The sequence below is a fragment of the Mytilus galloprovincialis genome, chromosome 4 (assembly GCF_965363235.1).
Source record: "Mytilus galloprovincialis chromosome 4, xbMytGall1.hap1.1, whole genome shotgun sequence".
Classification (NCBI taxonomy): Eukaryota; Metazoa; Mollusca; class Bivalvia; order Mytilida; family Mytilidae; genus Mytilus; species Mytilus galloprovincialis.
Window position 1 is genome coordinate 63,521,101 of NC_134841.1, and position 22,426 is coordinate 63,543,526.

The 22,426-nt window shown below is 30.6% G+C and overlaps 2 protein-coding genes across 2 annotated transcripts in view; one reads left to right on the plus strand and one right to left on the minus strand.

Annotated features, from left to right (window-relative positions):
- Positions 1 to 22,426, minus strand: part of LOC143071066 (NBAS subunit of NRZ tethering complex-like) — a 57,949-nt gene that overhangs the window by 8,943 nt on the left and 26,580 nt on the right. The window contains exons 20-37 of the mRNA XM_076245142.1: positions 21,822 to 21,995; positions 21,071 to 21,144; positions 17,865 to 17,924; positions 16,952 to 17,014; positions 16,603 to 16,666; positions 16,161 to 16,219; positions 15,259 to 15,361; positions 14,663 to 14,880; positions 13,239 to 13,351; positions 12,775 to 12,854; positions 11,562 to 11,657; positions 10,963 to 11,084; positions 10,468 to 10,555; positions 9,434 to 9,736; positions 8,693 to 8,819; positions 7,992 to 8,068; positions 6,791 to 7,091; positions 6,224 to 6,290 (exon numbers count right to left, since the gene is read on the minus strand). Coding sequence (XP_076101257.1) covers positions 6,224 to 6,290; positions 6,791 to 7,091; positions 7,992 to 8,068; positions 8,693 to 8,819; positions 9,434 to 9,736; positions 10,468 to 10,555; positions 10,963 to 11,084; positions 11,562 to 11,657; positions 12,775 to 12,854; positions 13,239 to 13,351; positions 14,663 to 14,880; positions 15,259 to 15,361; positions 16,161 to 16,219; positions 16,603 to 16,666; positions 16,952 to 17,014; positions 17,865 to 17,924; positions 21,071 to 21,144; positions 21,822 to 21,995 — 2,189 coding nt within the window. The remainder of the gene's footprint in view (positions 1 to 6,223; positions 6,291 to 6,790; positions 7,092 to 7,991; positions 8,069 to 8,692; positions 8,820 to 9,433; positions 9,737 to 10,467; positions 10,556 to 10,962; positions 11,085 to 11,561; positions 11,658 to 12,774; positions 12,855 to 13,238; positions 13,352 to 14,662; positions 14,881 to 15,258; positions 15,362 to 16,160; positions 16,220 to 16,602; positions 16,667 to 16,951; positions 17,015 to 17,864; positions 17,925 to 21,070; positions 21,145 to 21,821; positions 21,996 to 22,426) is intronic.
- LOC143072685 (uncharacterized) lies at positions 2,800 to 4,643 on the plus strand. The gene has a single exon (XM_076247757.1). It carries the CDS (start codon positions 2,847 to 2,849, stop codon positions 3,897 to 3,899), a length of 1,053 nt encoding a protein of 350 aa, XP_076103872.1. The 5' UTR covers positions 2,800 to 2,846; the 3' UTR covers positions 3,900 to 4,643.

Consider the following 22,426-nt stretch of genomic DNA (forward strand, 5'->3'; position numbering starts at 1 on the left):
GCACATAGCTAGGCTCTTGGTTTAGGCATGGAGCAAAAATTTTTTTTTTAGCTGAGTGCCAAATTATAAGTGATGTTTATACAAAAAATAAAAGTTTTAATTCAATTATGATGTATGATTAATTCAAACATGGATACCAATGGCATTGCTACACAATATTTCACAGGAGTTTATTTACAAGATAGGTTATAACAGGAAAAATTAGGATGATAATAATGTTGACGTAAGCACTAAATCCATAATTTAACATATCATAAGTTCAAATGGTGAGTTCTGAGAAAAATCAGGGGTAATCAAATTATTTAAATTACTATGAACTCATTATGTGTGACTTTGAGGATTTTGCAAAAGTTGAAATATAGGGCAGAAAGTTACATCAGGATGGTTTTAATTGTCAGGTCAAGAAATTTGCAAGAAGGTATGTGGTTTGATGTTTACACAGGTGTTAACACACATTTCCCTATTACATAACAGATTACCAAAGAAAAGATAAAGTATAAACAACAGACAATTAAAATAGATTAGAACAACATCACATCAAACATAAATTAGTTTACCCTAAAAATATTTACAAAGAATCAGAACACAATGCAAACATGGAACAAATGACAATTGAACATATTTATTAACATTTCTGAGAACTTCCTTTAAATAAGAATGGAAAGCAAAAAAAAAAAAATGCTCCACAGGGCACAGCTTGATACGACTGCAGAGTTGAACCCTGAACAGTTAAGGCCAAGTATGGACACAACAGTCAAGCTAGAAACAGTTCTGAATTTAGATTGTGATTAAATATTTGACACATCATAGGTTTCTGACAGAGAATGAATGTGGTCTAAGAACTCAAATTTTTTAAATTGGACATTTACCTATAATGGTCCCATATCCAAAATCTAAACACATGGTTAGATTCAGCATATCAAAACACCTCAAGTTCAATTTTTGATGAAATTAAACAAACTTAAATTTTGGACCCTTTTGACCTTAATGTCAACCAATTTGAAAAAAACTCTAAATACATGGTTAAATTCAGCATATCAAAGAACCCCATGTATTCAATTTTTGTTGAAATCAAACAAAGTTTGAACTTGGACCCTTTGGACCTTAATGAAGACCATACCCTAAATTAAAAATCTTTATTAACGGTTAGATTTGACATATCAAAGCACCCCAATAATTCAATTTTTGATGAAATCAAACAAAAGTTTAATTTTGAACCAACTTGAAAACTGGCCCCCTAATAAAAAATCAAAATAAATGTTTAGATTCGGCATATCCAAGAACCCCAAAAATTCAATTTTTGTTAAAACTACACCAAGTTTGATATTGGACCCTTTGGACCTTAAGGTAGACCAAATAGAAAACAGTACCCAAAAATAAAAAATTAAATACACTGTTAGATTCGGCATATCAATAGTACCAGGATTATAATTTTATACGCCAGACGCGTGTTTCGTCTACATAAGACTCATCAGTGACGCTCAGATCAAAATAGTTAAAAAGCCAAACAAATACAAAGTTGAAGAGCATTGAGGACCCAAAATTCCCAAAAGTTGTGCCACATACGGCTAAGGTAATCTACTCCTGGGGTAAAAAAATCCTTAGTTTTTCGAAAAATTCAAAAGTTTTGTAAACAGAAAATTTATAAAAATGACCCCATTAATTCATTTTTTTATGAAATCAAACAAAGTTTAATTTTGAACACCAATTTGGACCAACTTGAAAGCTGGGCCCATAATTAAAAATCTAAATACATGTTTAGATTCAGCATATCAAAGAATCCAAAGAATGCAATTTTTTTTAAAATTAACCCTTTGGTCCTTAAAGTAGATCAATTTGAAAACGAGACCAAAAATTAAAATCTAAATACACGGTTAGATTCAGCACATCAAATCACCCCAATAATTCAATTTTTGATGAAATCAAACAATGTTTAATTATAGACCCTTTGGACCTCAATGAGGACCAATTTAAAAACGGGGTCCAAAATCCAAAAAATTATTACATGGTTAGATTCATCATATTAAAGAACCCCAAGAATTCAAGAATAAAACCCCATTGAAATTGGTCAAGAAACAAGCAATTTATACAAAGTATTACGAAAGTATTGTATTTTACCCCTTTTTGGCCTCTTATTCCTGAACAGTTAGGGTCATACCGCCAAAATCAATCCCAACCTTCCTTTTTTTGTTAGAACCTTGTGGAACATTTCAGAAAGATCCATACACTTACACACAAGTGATTGTCTGGAAACTAGAAAAATGCTTATTTGGAGCCCTTTTTAGGCCCTTAATTCCTTAACTGTTGGGACCATAACCCCTAAAATCAATCATAACCTTCCTTTTGTGGTTTCTAACATTGTGTTTAAATTTCATAGAGATCCATTCACTTAAACTAAAGTTATTGTTCAGAAACTAAGTATCTTCTGACGACAATGATGTTATATCAATATATGACTGCAATTTTTTTTGCAGTTGTATAAAAATTAAGTCACAACTTTTAAAAAAAATCTTTATGCATGTTGTTAGTTCTAAATTCATGTTTCTCTATAAAAAAAAACCTAACAAAAGAAAAACTAAAATTGATTCACTAAATCAAAGGATATTGTTCAAATGGAAAATGAATAAATACAATAGAAAAATATATTTTAAATCTTAATTAAACAATGGAAACTATTGTTTATGTCACAGAACCGTTAATTATACTTGAAGTATATATATAAATATTGACTATTCAATCTTAAAATCTTCAAACAATGCGTATAATTTATGAAAGTAGTATGATTTACTTAAAACACCTAATTAGTTCAATTTCACAAATAAATAGTATAGGTATATCTAACAATAATGGCGTTCTCTAGGTCTGTTATAAGAAGTCAAGTTCCAGTTAAATGTGGAATATGTGATACTGATAGATCAATAAAGTGGAAGTGTATTGACTGTAGTAAATTACTGTGTAATCATTGCAAAGAAAAAGTACATCCAGAATTAAAAAACACAGAGAATCATCAAGTAGTTAACATCAAAGATGTGTGTGAAAAGACTGGTGTAGAACTGAAAATAAATAAACAATATCAAACTGAACTGTCTGAAATAAGTGTTTTGTCTTATAGTCATGATGATTCACTGTGGATATATAGTTACATAGATTCAGTATTACAGAGAGTAAAACCTGAAGGAACCAAACTCAACATACTATCTAGCTTTAATATCAAGGTCTATGGTATGGCTGTTACTCAATCAAAAGATCTACTTATATCTATAGGGGGAACAAGACTAAAACAAATCAGTAGTAATACCGGTACACTAACAGACCCCTTATATAATGTGTCACCATTAGTACCTATAGCAGTCCATATTACCAGTGACAATAAAGTTCTAGTAGGATGTGTTAATAAAGACTACCCTAAACAAGGAAGAAGAGTTGTAATACTAATGAATCAAAATGGAGACCATGAGAGAGTGTATGAACATGATCAACATAAACAACCTATATTCACCTTGGCCTGGAGGTTAACCAGTACCAGTAATGGGAATATACATGTGGTGGATAGAGTAAGTGATGACAGAGACAGAGTAGTAGTGTTAGGACAGGGAGGTGATATAATCAATATCTATACAGGAGACAAAGAGATCAACAAGGCCAGACCATTCGGACCAATAGACATAGTGACAACACCTAGAGACAATGTTATTGTAGCTGATTTGGATACTCATACACTTCATATACTGAACAATGCTGGTTTGCTCATGACATGTTATAAAACAAGTGACATAAACATAATGTACCCACTTTCTCTTGCAATCTCTCCAACAGGACAACTCTGCATAGGATGTAGTAGATTAAAGGGCAGTACAACCAAGGTCAAGTTATATGAAGTGACCATATCAGGATGTTAAAACATTCACACATCATTTATATTCATATATAATCTATGAACATTTTATGTCTGCTGATAGTAACTTTACAAATTTGTCTCAAGTTTATATCTTTATGAAAACTGTCTAAAAGATTGAATATTTGTGTGCGCCTCTTATTTGTTATTGAATTATATTAATCTGACTTATGGCCGTATTAATTAATTAATCTGGTAATGGGAATACATAATTCATTAATTCCCCAAAATTCTGTAGTTTTCATTTGTTTCCATGTACAGTACATGTACATTAATATTTGAATGGGCTATCAAATTTGTCTAGCAGTTTTGCTATCTTCATCCACATCAATTTGAAGTAATGCTCTTCTGTCTCTTGTAGTTCTGGGTACACTGAGTAGCATCTAACATTGCTTCCGGCTCTTGTAGCTAACTACACAGAGTTGACCGCTACACCGAGTTGAGCATTACTTCCATGTGCATTACTGACATTGTTATTCAGGCTCTTGTAGCCTAAGCTACAGTGAGTAAACACCTACTCTTATACTCTAACAGCTTTCCAATAGCTGCTACACCGAGTTTAACTATGTCAGTAATTTAGAAATGCTGAGTCTGCCCCAAACCCAAATCAAGTTTAAGTTTTTAGTTATTTTGTATTAAGAAGTTATGTAATATAGTATGATCTTTTTGACTAGAGTAATTTTGAGTGATTTATTGTGTATGTAAATATTTTGATATTATGTGTTTTATTAATAGAAATTATTAACTACTTTAGTTTTGTCTAATTATTACATTAGGGAGCGATATAATTAGAGAATCAGAATAGTAAGTCAATATCACTTTTCTTATTACTATACTAGTGGTAAGATCCGTCGTCAAACTATCCATACATGTAAATGTAGAAATTGGTATATAAGCAGCTGCACTCCCTTGCAAATATGGGGTATATGTCAATAAATAGGATGATACTAAGCAGAGTCTTTACAGTACTCAGTAACCTGTTATGCCTTATAGTAGATTATATGGCATCATTTTTGAGCTGTGCACACACTTGGTTCATCTTTATAGAGTTTTGTCTTAGGTTTTTTCTTGCTTCTAGGCATATGTATATGCACTTGGTTTATTGTCAAACTCTACAGAGCTCACAACGAGAAGTTACTTGCAGTACACTATAAACACTAAAACTTTGGGAACATATACAACTATACATGTATGCTGATTGATCTCAGAATTACGATACAACACTATTACTATATTTTACATAATCGCTTCATGAATCATTCAATGTGAAGAGCCAACCGGATGCTCCACAAGATGCAGCTTTATACGACAACAGAGGTAGAATCCTGAACAGTTGGGGCTAGTATGGACACAACATTTAACCTTGATACAGCTCTGAATTTGGATGGTGTTCAAATTTTTGACATCATATAGGTTTCTGACACTAATCAAATGTCAATATCGTACAAATCTAATACGCAATACTGTGCAATTAAGATTTCTTCTTGAAGCTTCAAAAATTTGAAATTTGAGAAATTTTGAAGAACAAAAAAAAATTGAACCCCTTAAAAAAACTTTTTGGATCCCCCTTGAAGCAATTACCCCCAACTTGATCCCAGCCTTTCCATTGTAGTATATGAAACCTTGTAGTACCATTTCAGAGAGATCCATACACTTAAACACAAGTTATTGTCCAAAAACTACAAAAGTGCTTGTTTTTTGGCCCTTTTTTGGTCATTAATCCCTATACTGTTGGCACCATAACCCCCAAAATGAATTCAAACCTTCTACTTGTGGTATTAAACATTGTGGTACAATTTCAGAGCAATTGAAATACTTATAGACAAGTTAATATCCTAACAGAAGAAAAATGCTTGTTTTAGGTCCCTTTTGGGCCCTAATTTCAAAACGGTTGGGACCATCATCCCAAAAATTGATCCTTACCTTCCTTTTGTGGTATTGAACCTTCTTATAAAATTTCATAGATATCCATTCACTTAAACTAAAGTTATTGTACGGACACCAAATGTGTCTTCGGACGACGCAGACATCATACCATTATATGATCCCATTATATGGTCGTATAAAAAAACACAAGTTTTCAATTTTCAATATTATGAATAAAATTCCAAGAAGTACCTTGATTATAGGAAATACAATTTCAAAACTGTCTAGCAATGTTTTATTATAAGAGATAGTGGTTATTGGGCTCTTCTATATGGATCATTTTGTAGCTTAAAAAGGATGGAATTTGTGAAAAATACAAATAAAATATTTCTACACTATTTTTTATTCAGCAGCAAGCAATTATTTAAAAGAAGATGAAAAGTAATTCATAATAATGCTTACATAGTCAAACCGAGTATGGTTTCTTTTTTATATTCTGGATCATCAGTAAATCTCTGAATATCAAAACCTGAAATAATTTAACATACCGGTATGAAATAATTTAACATATGAAATAATTAACATATATCAAGTTGTATTCTGCAAACATTAACAATATTGTCTGAGAGGTTTTTTGTTAAATATTAGATATTCAGTTACTGCTTTTTTGAACAAATGCACTTGTTATCTATTAATTCACAAGAATTGTTTTCTCTTTCTTTTTGTATTATAATTATCTATATCATGGTGAATTTGTCAATAAAAAGTACAATAATATATAACTTGGACATGCAGAATATTTACCTTATCATTTAACATATCAAGACATTTTTGTCTTCTTCAAATTTTTGTTTGAATTATCAATTAATTTAACTCAATATTTCATGTTGGATACAAAATATACAAAGTCCTTGATTCAGTACTCAGGAGAAATTATACACCAATAATCTTTCAAATTCATATAGGTAATTGGAAAATGTGATTTATTTTATCCAGAATCATATATCAAAATGTATTATTTAAACATACCGCTTCCAATCCTAACTAAAGTTCTGGCCTGAATATAATCCTCAAACGATTCATAACACTTCTTTAATTTTTCTACCAGGTCAAGGACATCTTGAGGCCAGTCAAGGTCATCTCTATTAGTTACAAAGTTAATTACTCTCTGGATCAGTTTGACAGGATCATTCCTGTACAGAGGACTGGTATCTGGAATGGCTGTAGGTTTGACAGAGGCATATATTTGTAAAGCATAGTAATACAAGGTCAACTGCTGGGTTATGGCTGTTTTAGGGAAATCATCAAAAAACTTCTCCACATCTTTAGTCTGAAAACAAAATATTCAAAGTATAAGTCTATCCTTCCTTTTAACCTTCAGATAAGCAATGTAAATTGACATTATATACCATCTCCTCGGAATTGTTTTTTTCTTTAAAACTTGAGTTTTATTAACATATTTCTTTTAAATTATAGTTAATCTAATTTTGTACTTTTGGCAGTATCATAATACATTGTACATTAGAAAACCATATAGATGTACCATAACAGAAACTATTTTTAATCTAATCAAAGAGCAGATTGCTCTGAGGGATACGATTGCCATTGTTTTTATTGATAGATCATACATATGATTATTATGGATAATATTATTTTCAAAACTAATTTTATTCAACTGCACATGTAAAATGTACGTAATCTGAAGTTACAAAATAGCCAATCCCAGAAACAAGTGTATGAACAATGTACTCATTGTGTTTAATTTTTGTACTATCAATTCCAAGTTTACTTTCCACAGAGGTCACAGCAGAGACTCAGAGTGAGAGAAGGTATTTCACTTCGTAAGTTCAATCCCTTTGTTTGTTTTTACCTTTTAAAGCAAGACAATCATAAGAATCTGAGAAGTTCCTTAAGGTTTAGAATAAAATGATTGATGTGAGGGCAATGCCCTGAGCCACTGGTATAAGTCTACAGATTGCTTGAAAGCAATCGTATCCCCAAAACTATAAAGCATAATTAAAGTATAATGAAACTAAAGATACATACTACCAATTTCTTACATCTTTAGGTTTTTGAGTTCACAGTGCATGGTATTTTTTCTGCCATGATAAAAACTTGTTAAGTATATCTATTTACCATTAAATGGTAAATCAACTCAATTAAAAAGATGTTAAAATTCTAAAGCTCACTAAATATGCTTTTGAGGGAAATTTTTTTTATCTTAACTTACATCTGGTAATGCTAATAGATATGCTAAGCCTAGTGAACTATCTACTGGAAACTTTGTTTTGGCTAGCTCTAGCAAAACTGAAATATAAGATGTAACAATTTATTGATATAAAAACTTTTTATACATTAAAAAATGTCATACAATAACTCAAGTATGAAGAGATAGTTAAGGATCTTAAAAGCAGACATTTTCATTTTCTTTATTGAAAAATGCAACTTTAATTTTACATTGATCATTTATGTTGCTTTTGAAATATTTTGTTTTCCATTGTAATTGACATTTCTTATATTGATCTTGTACAAAATCAAATTGTTTTTGAACTGTTACTAGTTTTCAAACTTTATGTGTTAGAAGGTGTTTTAATACACCTTATCGCTATTTGTCCGCCATTACTGGATATCACACAGGTTCCCTTAAAATTATTACGTCATAAAACAAAATAGCTGACGCCACAATGAAAAAGTGATTGTTGTATGCATCAAAAGTTCAAGCGTCCGGGTCAGCCGGGATTAGCAATAAGGTGTATTGATATCCTAGATTAAGAAAAAAACAATTTGATTAACATTTAAACCTAAATACACAATCTTCCTGTTCTTATATCAGTTTACTAAAAAAAACTTAACATGTTGCAAAAGGAAATGAATAAAGATGTAGGAAACACATCAATGATATAATTGTTCCCCCTATTTAATCTAGCCTACCTTCAGGTGATGATTGAGTAGTCTCCCCTTCTGTTAACATTTCCTCCAGTTTAGCTGTTCTTAGTATGCTTTCACTTAAAGCTGTGGGACTACAAGTAGATTTACCCCTTGTATAATCTACAACAGCCTGAAAAATATACCCCTTCATGTAAGGCTTGCAAAATGTATGAATATCTACCAAAAAAATACTTAGTGCACATATAAAAAGATTTGTAAAATTGTCTCTGCATCTCAATCAATATTGGATACATTTAAGAGCCTGAATTTTTGTTCATCATTGCATAAAATATGAATTCACATAGAGAAGAAAATTTAAAAGAAAACAATTCAACAGAAGACATAAAACAAACCATCAATTTCAAATTTTTTTCAAGAGAAATCTCTAAATTCAAAAGCTTGACATATTTGATAGAAAAAAATATTTATTTATTTGATAAGTTTAAAGTAGAAACAAATCCATCTACATATTAAAAGCATTGTTCTTATCAATTTACTACCACTCGCATGAAAAATGTGAATAAGTAATCTAAGTAAAGGAAAGATCATGTGAGCCATAGATTTGTTATCATTTTCACATGGCCATGACAGTAATATTTCTTATTTTATCACAAATTAGGAACCCACTTTCGCGGCCCACTTGCTCACTAGCCAAACATTACTATACTATAAGCTGGACAAATAATTATGATTCTATGTAAAATAATATCAAGTCTTTAATACTGTTAAGATCCAAAAACTTACATAATCAGGATGACTTGATGTAATAAATTCTTCATAAAATGGATGACATCCTTGCTTCTCAAACTTGTCATTATCATAAACAACTGTCTCAGAAACTTGTCGTCTGGTTGGTTGTTTCAATGATTTAATTGTTTTTTGCCACCATTTTGTATCTGCAACTGTTGACAACACAGCTTTTGTGGTTTTAGTTGTTGAGGACAGAATCTCTGTTGTATGCTGCAGAGCAGCCGTTGCTGACAGTGGCGCCCTCTCAGATAATTTGTCATCAACTTCCATGTCAGTGTGAATAGTGCTGTATAACATCTACAATAAATACAAGATATTGAAATAATTTATCAGACTGCATCTCAGTCTAGAGCAAATATACTTATACAACTTTCACTATAAAAGTAGGGGTTGAAGGTCAATTTTCGGGACATTTCTGATTGGGCATCTATTCTATAGGAATTCTAGAATAACACTCATCAGGACACTGCTATAATGATTGATTTTTCAAAATCCAAGGAATGAATAGTTTAGTTTTTCAGAGTTATGATATTCTCTATTTACCTTTTCCAGATGACATCCCTTCCTACCCTCTTTAAGATATACATCTTACCTCAGTCAAATGAGTATACATTTATTCCCCTTTATCTAACAACTGTCCACACTTTTGTAGAGTTATGGATCATAATCAAAGTTTAATGAAATAGCACATAGAAATAATTCCTTACTGAAGTTGGATACTCGTACTAAATTTTGCAAGAACATATTTTTTAAAAGAAAACTATGTTAATAATTGAAAATATTTTCACCATCTACATTTCTCTATCAAAGTATGGTTTTTGTAAACACAAAAAAATATACACTGAAGCTTAAATGCAAGGATTATATACATCTACAAAGTATCAAATAGTAAAATATGATTCAACATCTGAAATTCAATGCTGCACAAATCTTCAATGTGTTTTAAAATACCAAAACAGTAGCTGAGTAACCTCTTTGTAAAACTTGTATTCCTTTCCTTGAAAGAGGCATGGGAATTATTATAGTACCTGAGTTTCTAGGACAGCCTTGGCCTGTAGTATTGGTTCTATCATATCTGCTGGACAATATGCTAATGAAAATGACAACAAATCTGCCCTACAAAGTAAATCAAATTCAGTTATTTTTGCCACTAAACTGTATTAAATGGCAGTTATTTTCAATTAAAAAAGTTACAAAGGGCCATAACTCTAGCAAAATCTAGTAAATTAAGATGCAATATTGACATGCATTATTTCTAAATTTGCAAAGGTCGTAACTCTAGCAGAATCAAGTAAATCAGCTGGTAAAATTCACATGCATTCCTCTGAATAGCTGTAACCAATTAAAATAGGTTTCATATCAATTACGTCCAAGATAGATGGAAATGTGGAAAAAATTGTAAACATCCCCTCTGGAAAGTAACAAAACAAACTAAAATAAAAGTCCTGAATAATTGAATGGAAGTTTACCTTTACATTATCTAGGCATGGTGCCACTTTTAACACAATATATATTAAACTAACTTGGCTGATATGTCTTTAAAATCTTCAAAGCTGGCTAGATCTACACAGACATCCCACACTGGACCATGCATTCTTTCAATTAAATCCTGGCATACTTCATAGGCAAAACTACAATCATGAGCCTGAAATATCCCAACAAAAAATACAGTATAATGTTTTTAAGCTTTAAATGTAAAGTCTGGGTCTAGATAGTAATATAAAGTTTTCATAAATGCCAACTTTGAAAATCACCATTGAGGTTTTAGTGTGTGACAAAAATTTCAAAGGTTACAATTCTTTGCAAAATTTGTTGCGTGAGCTGTTTTATGCTCTTGCAAAAATGCTATTCCTTTTTTTCTATGTTTTATGTAACCTTTTTATTCTCTTAATGAAACTTTAATGCTTCACAAATATTAATCATCTAAACAAATACTTTAAGTGGATGTGTAAGCATGGCAATTTTCAAGTTTGGGTTATTTTTGCTTTTTTCGTGATAACAATAAAAATATCCTACTACAATATTGATGTGATGGGCAAACTTATCATTATTTCAAAACATAATGTGTGTGATGATAAAAGTAACATTGTAAAATATCTTAAGTTAAAGGCTATATAAATACCTTTACAGCACCTCTAGCAATCAAATGCAGAACTTTTCCTTCCCGCAAACTATTGTTTCCTTTCTCAATTTTCAGCAAATGACTTAACCGCATTAACTGAAAATAAAAATAAATTCAAGTATATACTCAAGTATTTAACATAAAGAAGAACAAATGATTTACAGCCGATTGCATTGAGTGTGTTAGTAAAGGTAATATTTTTGGTTAGCTTGCTTGATAAGTGATTATTAAGTAAGGTATATTACCCTCTTTTGGAAGTAGTCTAGTCCTACAGACAGACAGAGCAGTTATCTGTTGCAATAGTCTTATCTTAAATGAGGGTTGATTACCTAATCTATTAATGACTTCACCGTTCAGCTAGCAAGCAAGCTAACAAAAGATATTACCTTTACCTACACACCTAATGCAATCGGCCATAAATAAGATGGAGACTTTTATCATATAAATAAATGTTACATCTGACTCTTTGTTTATTATCAAAGTATAAATATGTACTCTTAACTTATTTATTAAATTACTTTTGGATGTTTATAGTTAAAATATGTAAATTATACAAAGGGTTAATTAGCCAACAACCCAACAATACATGTATGTTACCAAAGAGATAAACAGCTACAGCTGAATCCTTTCAAATTAATTTTCTCCCGATAAAGTAATGTTGCTGCTACAGCACATTTTACTGTAGCCCATTTTCAAATACTGTTTAATTCACTCATTATATTAAGAGGGTAGACCTTAGTTCAAGGAGATAACTCTTTAAATCAGTAATGTGTTTGTAAAAGTCAAGTTTCATCAATGAATTTTAAGCATTTACCTGAAACAGATTGGAAATAATCTATGTATCCAAGAAGCTTATAACATATTTATGAAAATGGCTGACACAAACATACTGATGATTTTAAGAGTTATTTCCTTTAACCTAGGTCTACCTCCTTAAATACTGAGGATTATTATTTTTTGATTGGTACAAACTTATTGATTGAAAGTATTTGATTTTGTGGTTTTTCAAAAGTTTGCACACCAGGCAATAGGAAATTGGTACTTGGTTGAATACATTAATTCATGGTTCATCTATCACCATGAAATCCATCAAAAAGTACTCCATAAATAATAATGAATCTACAATATTGAATGATTTTGTACCAAAATTACCATTCCTTGTCATATGAATCAAATTTCATAGTGATACATGAAAACATCATTGCAAACATACCTTTTTCTGCTGTTTGTATGATGTATCTCTGGTACTAAGACATTTCTCAATCAATTCTATTCTATCTTTAGTCTGTCTAACTACAATAAATATAACATAACTCTTTAAAACAGAATTTAGTGCAATCACACTGTCATTGTATATATATGACTGATATAATAGAATTCAATTTACAACAGATGCTTCTCATTTGAAAATCTTTCAAAAAATCTTTTAAAAAAATGAGCTTCAATTAAGTAAAAATGATGACATATTTTTCTGTTTACCTTTATTAAGAATTATATTTTCTGTTATGATTTCAAACAGAAATGTTGTCTTTTGCAAATCTAGATTTAGTATCTGTAATGATGATCTTAGACCAACTCACTTGAATACAGATAAGGATCTTCTGCTTTTTATTTGTGACCGTATGTATGGTAATTTGTCTGTATATCATTGACAAACCATTATCTATCATCAATTACCTTGTGCTGGTATAATTGATACACCAAAATCGTCCAACATAGCAAGAGAGTTTATCAAATCCAGTTCTTCTTGTATCAAAGTAGGTGTGTCTCTTATCAAATTTAAGCATATCCTGCAATACAAAATAGTTAGATTTAGAAATATTCTTTTAAATTACAAAAAATATATTGTGGATTCATTATTGTTAGGGACGACATCAAAAGTTCAATGTAGGATAAAAAACTTAATTCACATAGTTTTTTCACTGACCCCCACCCCCCTTTTAACTTAATTTGGGGAAAAAAAATTACAAATAAGGATATATGTAAAAATCGATTTTAGAGATATAAAACTTGCAGAATTTTAACCCCCCACCCCCAAACTATTTGATTTAAGGTTTTTATCCTACATCGATCTTTTGATGTCGTCCCTTATTGAGATTCCAATTTTTGTGGCTTACGTGTGTACCAGTAAACCAGAAATGCAAATGTTTTAATGACCTACATATTTTCTAGAGGTTTGTATGCAGACTTTTGTAAAACCACAAAATCATATATTTACAGAAAAACTATTTTTTCCTTTCATTCATGCAAAATTAGAATTTAGAAAAAATAATAGATACACAGTAAACAAATCTATCTTTGGTGGTTAAAAATTGAGATATATGTAGCCAACATTTGAACTTAAGCAGATAAATGTGCTCTGTCCTCACTATAAACAAAACCTATTTGTGTTAATTGTATTGTGTAATTCTTAAATAAATCAAGTATCTCCGTGTTATCATTACCCTTATAACACATCGAATCAATTGCAAAATCAAATCAAATTATGCGCTATTTCTTTCAACAGTTTTGTTTAGTTTAAAATTATACAAAAACAAGAATATGTCCATAGTACATGGATGCCCCACTCCACTATCATTTTCTATGTTTAGTGGACCGTGAAATTGGGTTAAAAACTCTAATTTGGCATTTAAATTTGAAAGATCATATCATAGGGAACATGTATATTAAGTTTCAAGTTGATTGGACTTCAATTTCATCAAAAACTACCTTGACCAAAAACTTTAACCTGAAGCGGGACGAAAGGATGAACAATCTACAATCGTAAGTGGGGCATAAAAACTATGATGAAATCAAAGGTAGAAGATCTTATAATATTTAGTGAGATCAAAATTTGTTAAGTATATGATTGATTGATTGTTGAAGTTTAACACAACTGTTAGCACAATCAGCTATATCATGGCAGCCATCTTTTATTGGAAGAAGAGACCAGAGTGCTTGAAGAGAACATTGACCTTTGACAGGAAAACTATCAATCCTAGTCAATCATAGGGTTTGAACTTGTAACCTCAATGTTGGAAGGCCAGTGATTGCTGTAGATGAACTAGTAAGACAACTCTGAGGTCACTGGTGTCATATATATGAACAATTGTAATAATTACCTGGCAAGATCTATACATGGATCTTTCATATCTGTAGAAGAATCAAAATACTCCTGTGCTGATGAGATGACTAGCTGTATGGCACGTTTATATGACACCTTTAAATTCTTTGTGTAAGATTGAGTAGGAAGACTCTCATTATTACTTCTTTCTATGTACTCGCCTGCTAAAGTTATACTCTCTCTTCTGCCAGAACACAGCAAGCTTTCAGTGAATATCTGAAAAAGAAGGTGGCGCTTTTAAAAAAACAATTCAGAGTTAATATTTCTTTTATAAAGCATAGTTGGAAACCACCTAATAAAAAAAATTGTTAAGCCAAGATTTAAGGGTTTCAATTATATATTTTTTATGGCAAACACAAGGATGTTTTCTTTTGAAAAGATTTCTCAATATTGAGCAGCTAAACCATTCCAAAATTATTACTATGCTTTAAAAAATTTCATGATGGTAATCCAAGAAGGTAAATATCTTTGAAAAACAAAATACTTTACACAAATTCTGTTTCAATAAATTTAAATAATGAAGAAAATATATATTTAATAATCAATAGTAAAAGTTCACCCTAACAACTTATAGAAACTATACCATTCACCTACTTCATGACACAGACCAGACGACAGACATCTGTACACCTGATTTTGTAGCTGTATCACATCATCATGTAACTTTCTCCATGCAATTTCTGATAATGGTTCACTTCTGTCAATCATAAAATCAAAAAATGAAAATTTCAGAAAACTACACAAACATAATTCAAGCTATCAATTAAATGGAATTTAATGTTTCAGAATATGAATACATTTTGTAATTTCAAATTTGAGGTTCCATCTATTTACTAATGTATTCAAATTTTTATACATCAATTTTGGTATATATAAGATTGTACCTGATAAAGCCAGAAAAGCTTTGTATGCACGGAATCAAATTATAAAATATTATCGCTGTGTATGTTTTCTAAAGAGTATGAAGGTATGATTTTTTCAAGGACATATGCCATGCTATAAAAATTTAAGACTGACGTTTCCTGACAAACATATTAAAGAATATCATATACACTTCTGTGTTGACATGACCAATCATTGATATGGACATATTCAGAAATTTTAACTGTTTACAAAAATTTATATTTTTCAAAATACTAAGGATTATCTACCCTAGGAACAAATTACTTGAGCTGTATTTGGCAAAAACTTTCCTTCAGACTTTTGAGTCGTTAATACTCTTCACATTCATACTTGATTTGACCTTTATACATTTTTGATTCAAGCGTAACTTAGGGTCTTTTGTAGACCAAAACTTCATTTGGCATACACAATTATAAACCTTGATGAGTTTTTTTTTATATAGTGTTTGATTTTTTCCAGGTGATATGTTGAGAACACCAATGTAAAAAATATTAATCAGCTCATTAAGCAGACTTTATTCACATATAAGTCTGAAAGTTAGTATAGTAAAAATTAGGTAGTTTCTTCAGACAACTCTATAAGAATTATTATACCTTTTGCCAGCCGCTCTTGTCAACCTTATCATTAACATCTTGGCATCGTCTGCATCTTTCTGTAATAAAAAAAACGTTGGAAAAATTTATTCAAAACAAACCCACTGGTCAGACAAACAAAATTACTAGATTCAAGATTATATGAACAAAGTAAGAAAATTGCAAAAAATAAAATCATAAGAAAACCAAAGTTACAGCAATGAAGAAAAAAAAAGTGCACAATGGTTTGAAGCAGTACTTAAAGGGAAATAACTGGAGTTATTACAATTTATACTCTAATGAAACATAACAAATGTATGGGGACGGAAAAGCGGAATTGCAAATAGCTTAAGAAGCAGGTAAGTGGAAACATTGAAGTAAAAATGCAAAAAAAAAATATCACCCTAAAAAAAAAAATTTACAAAATATCAAAAAATCTTATTCAAACAAATTTACACAATACCTCTGTTTCTAGGATATAATGTAGAGGTTTCTTAACATCCTGTTCATGTAAAATCTTTAATGCCCTGAAAAACAAAACAAACTATCATATTCTGAAATTGAAAATGATTGGAGACAGTTTTGTTGTTATCAACATGGGTAAAAAAAAAATTACACAGTTTTTTGTCATACTTCAAATTATAAACATGCTATTAATTGAATTTTCTTAACCAATTTAAAATATTATTTTCATATTACTTTGTAGGCAATCAATATATCCTTACATAATTCTATCCTCATTTGAAGATAGATGTGAGTACTTTAAAAAAAATGTAATAACAGATCATTGTACTGTATTTAGGCAAAATTACCCCAAATGTCTTTCGAGCTTGTCTATTTCCTTGTGCAGTCTTATTGATTCTTTTGTTTCTTTCCTGTAAAAATGTTTTCAAGATAATACATCAAAATAAAAATACCAAATGTGTTACAAAAAAAATAAATATCTTTAGCAATTTTTTAGCAATAAAACGAAAAATATCAGGATTGTTCCATTAAAACATATATGATACTGACAAAAATGGGGTAACATCCAATAAAGGCAGATTTAGAATTTCACTTTAATTTTCAGTTTACTAAAGTCTTTGACACAACTTCTGGTAGAGATTTCAAAAAGCCTTCTCTGGGTCCCATGTATGGTTTTATTGAACAGCCCTTAGCATAAGTCATAATAATGAAATATTTTGGGAAGTGAATTAAACGACATAACTGAGTTCAACTGTTATATCTTTCTTCTGCAATGTCATAACTGTACTAGTTGGGTTTACATATGTATGTAATTAATCAATTCAATACATATCCACTAAAGCCAACGAATAGTGTATTAGGGAGCTACCATTTGATTTTTATGGGGGGGGGAGGGGGGTAGGATGAAAAATTTTGTCCTGCATTTTTTTAGCTGTAATCTCTGTCCTGCCTTTTTTATTTTTCACTCTGTTCAGTCCTGCCTTTTATTTTTTTAGTTTATCCTGATTTTTTTTACCTAAATTGTCGTCCTGACTTTTTTTTTTGCAAGCGTCTCATCCTGCCTTTTTTTTTTACTCAAAACTCCTGTCCTGCCTATTTTTTTCAAATTTCATCCTAGCCCCCCATAAAAATCAAATGGTAGCTCCCTTACAGTGATCACAACAGTCTATCACTTTTTGTCAATGACTGAGATTATTATCTGTGAAATTTGCATTGTAAAAGTATTTGAGAACAAGAAAATAGACATTTTGGTAACCTTACCCATATCCTTTCTGTGGAAGACATTGAAAAATTTCTAAAGCTAAATCTAATTGATCATCCCTACAAAATAAAATGACAAATTATATATTTGTATGAACTTCATCTGCATAACAAACTTGAAATTTGCATTTTTAACAGAACAAAGGAGTATGTTCAGTAAGGTCCTAAAATTGCCCCCTTTTTTAGCGTAAATTTCAAATTCGGATTTATTGACCAATATCACAATAAATTAAACCTAATATAGTGACTAGATAGAAAATAAGCTATTTTGTTGAAAACTTTACGTTTCTACGTTACATTATGACGTCACAAGTTGCACTCATATTGATTTTTCACGAAAAAATCAATGAAAATAGGTAAATTTCAATAGATTATTGGACAGAAAACATAGAGCGCATACGTCGACAACAAAGATCTTTTAAAATAATGTTTGTGAAGACATTTCACATGTCTTATTTAAATATTAAGTTTGTCGACGGCTGCGCTCTATGTTTCCTGGTCCTTAATTTGGTTGAAATCCAGCTCATTTTGTCAAATTTCACCAAAATCCCTTATCTTGACCTTTTTGGGATGTAAAACTCAACGTCTTAGACTTAAACTTTGACAAAAACATTTCTGTTTAACTTTCTCACATATATTTAATGCAACTTAAAACCTTCATTGTCTCGTAACTATGAACTTTATAATTGGGGCCAAATATGGCCCTTACCGAACTTACTCCTTAGTTCAAGCAATTAAACATTAATGACATAAACTGAAAAAGATAAAACAATACTGTCAAACTAGAATTGTTTTCAGATCCTTTTTAGACACCAGTTTAACATGGAGATTGATACATGTAACAAGAGGCTCTCAAAAGCCTGAATCGCTCACCTTCAATTTTTTTGTTTAAATCATTCATCAATGATTATTTTTGCTTTTCAGTGTGTGCTAAAATATGCCATTTAAACATTCTTTGTATCTGTCATATTTTCTTCATAGGCAAAAATAATGCATTTTACCCCTAGCAACATTGGCTATTTAAAAGGAAATGAAAGAACATTTAAAATTAATAATAATTAGAGTTATCTCTCTTTGCATATTTTAAGTCAGTGTGTAGAAACCAAAAAAATAACTTAAACTATATAAATTAAGTTAATTATCTCCCTTCAAATATTTCAGACCAAGAATATCTTCCTTTATGCACATTCTCTGGTCATGTACTGGATCTGTGTAAAGTTTAATTAATATTGGTACAGTCATTTAGGAGGAGTTGTGCTTATCTCCCTTGAAAAAAATCTTACCAGAAATATCTTCCTTCATGCACATCTACAGGTTGTGTACAAAAACTGTGTAAAGTTTCATCAATATTGATTAATCTGTTTAGGAGTAGTTGCGCTTACAGACTTGTTGCCATTTAGAGCTATATTTAACTAATTATATAAGTAAAATCAATTATCTCCCTTAAAATAATTCCGACCAGAAATATTTTCCTTCGTGCACATCCTCAGGTTGTGTACTACAACTGTGTGAAGTTTCATTAATATTGGTCAATCCATTAAGGAGGAGTTGCATTTCCGAGACACATGGACAGACAGACGGATGGACAGGGTGATTCCTATATACTTCCCCAAAACTTTGTTTTTTGGGGGGTATAAAAAACACAAATTAATACAAGTTACCCTAAGGATTGTTAAGTTTTAAGTTAAAGTGAAATTGGTTCAGAATTTTAAGAGAAAAAGATTTTTTTAAGTTAGCAAACAATGAACAATTGTTTAAAATTATCATTAAAGGGCAATAACTCCTTAAGGCGTCAACTGGCATTTTAAGTCATTAAACTTATTTGAAGATCTTACTTTGATAAACATTTTTGTTGTTTACAGTTTATCTCTATCTATAATAATATTCAAGATAATAACCAAAAACTGCAAAATTTGCTTAAAATTACCAATTAAGTGGCAACAACCCCACAATGAGTATCGATTTGTCTGAAAATTTCAGGGCTGATAGATCTTGACCTACTGAACATTTTTACCCCCATGTCAGATTTCCTCTAAATGCTTTCGTTTTTGAGATATAAGCCAAAAACTGCATTTGACCCATATGTTCTATTTTTAGCAATGGCGACCATGTTTGTTGATAGATCAAAACTTCGGATACAATTTATAAACTAGATACCCTAAGGAACATTTAGTTAAAGTTTGGAAGTATTTGGCCTAGTAGTTTCAGAGGAGAAGATTCTTGAAAAACTGCATTTTACCCTGTGTTCTATTTTTAGCCATGACGGCCATGTTTTTTGACGAAATAGAAAATAAAACACAAACTTTATTTTATACACCCTACTGATCATTCAGTTGAAGTTTGGTTGAATTTGGTTGAGTAGTTTTAGAGGAGAAGATTTTTTAAAGTTAGCAAATATGATGAACAAATTGTGAAAAATTGTCATTAAAGGACAATAACCCCTTAAGGGGTCAATTGACAATTTTTGTCATATTAACTTATTTGTAGATCTTACTTTGCTGATCATTTTTGCTGTTTACAGTTTATCCTTATCTATAATAATATTCAAGATAATGACCAAAAACTGCAAAATTTCCTTAAAATTACCAATTAAGTGGCAGCAACCCAACAATGGAATGTTTGATTCATCTGAAAATTTCAGGGCTGATAGATCTTGACCTAATGAACATTTTTACTCCATTTCAGATTTGCTCTAAATGCTTTCGTTTTTGAGATATAAGCCAAAAACTGCATTTGACCCCTATGTTCTATTTTTAGCAATGGCGACCATGTTTGTTGATAGATCAAAACTTCGGATACAATTTATAAACTAGATACCCTAAGGAACATTCAGTTTAAAGTTTGGAAGTATTTGGCATAGTACTTTCAGAGGAGAAGATTCTTGAAATATTTTACGACGACAGACAACGACAGACGACGGAAGCCAAGTGATGGCATAAGCTCACTTGGCCCTTCGGGCCAGGTGAGCTAAAAATGGTCATAGTTTTCTTTGTAAACAAACATAAGTCTGAAAGAAATGAATTACTTTACAAAGATTTCACTATCTGTTACTTCAGGTGTGAAATAGTGGTATTGCTAATATCTGTATAAAGAAAGAGCTAACAGTGTTCTTACATAGATCATTCAATATCTTAATAAAAATATATATTGGTAATACACATATATTTTAGATAAATATTTAAAACAAGAAAAGGTGTACAACATACCTGCCACAAACATATAGAGCTTCTAGGGCCATGGACATGACATCATCCTGACTTGATATAATAGGTCTTTTTTGCTGCAAATGAACAAGATAATGTATTCTTACATAAATTATCCCAAACGGGCTTATAAAAGAGGAACACAAATAATATTTCCAAATAAATAACCATTGCTATTTCTATTTCTGTAGATTCAGAAATTATTGCATGCATTTATTATTGCGATTTTGTCATTTTAGACTGAAATTCAATTTTAATTTTTAAGATTTTGAGAAAAATCCTGTTTAATTTGTATAAAATATTTAAAAGTTTTAATTATTGCGTTCACAATTTTCTCGCATTTTTCGCAATAATAAAAACCTTGCAATAATTTCTGAATTTACAGTAATTAACAAAGATTAACCATTTGAGCTTTTTTTGAAGTGCAGAAGACCACACAATAAAGATGTAAAACCTTTGGGGATATTAAATGTTTGTAAAGAACTGAATTTTCAAAGAATTTAAATATGTGTAAAAATCTAGATTTTTTTTCTTGCTGAAGCCAATCACACAAGGTCTTTCAGGCTTCAAAATTTGTGAAAAATATTTACACCCAAAAATTAAATAACTCTGTGAAAATGTCCTAGCTTCGAAACAATGCATCATAAATATCCATGTTAATGATGTAGACTAAGGAATGATCGTCTTAAAATTATCAATTCAATCTTTACAAGGTTTAAATCTCATTTCAAAATTACTTCACAAAAAAACTCACAGTCGCTTTAGATGCTTCAAATATTTTAGTAGGTAGTGTAAGATCGGTCTTAGCTTTTGTGACAATGTAATCTCTTAGTAGTGAAGTAAAGGATCCTGGCTGTCTGTGTTCACACTGCTGAAGGAAAGGTACCAGCCATTTGTGTAGACATTTTGTGTACATTTCTGTTGATGCCTGAATAAAAAATAATATTACAATAATATACATGTATAATATCTGTCATTTGTGTAGACACTTTGTGTACATTTCTGTTGATGCCTGAATAAAAATTAATAAAATGATAGTCTGTCTTACTATTCTAAATTTATTTGTTGTCCAAGTTATTTTTAAACATGTTGTCAGCTCTATATCCTTATCCCCATTTTATTGAGATTGTATTGAAAGCAATCTACACTCAATATATCAAACCATAACATGCTATATTTTTTTCATCAGATTCAAATATTTTTATGTACATTTTTGACATATAGTTCTTTAACTCTTTCTGCTCTTATACATCCTTGACTTTCAAATACATCATTGAGCAGTCCTGATTAAGAAAGATCGAGAAAAGTTTTTTGGATCCATTAAAATTATCAGTAAAATTGAGAATGGAAATGGGGAAT

Bases quoted from the DNA above. Each gene is read 5' to 3' on its own strand.
- LOC143072685 (XM_076247757.1), top strand. From the start codon at position 2,847: ATGGCGTTCTCTAGGTCTGTTATAAGAAGTCAAGTTCCAGTTAAATGT.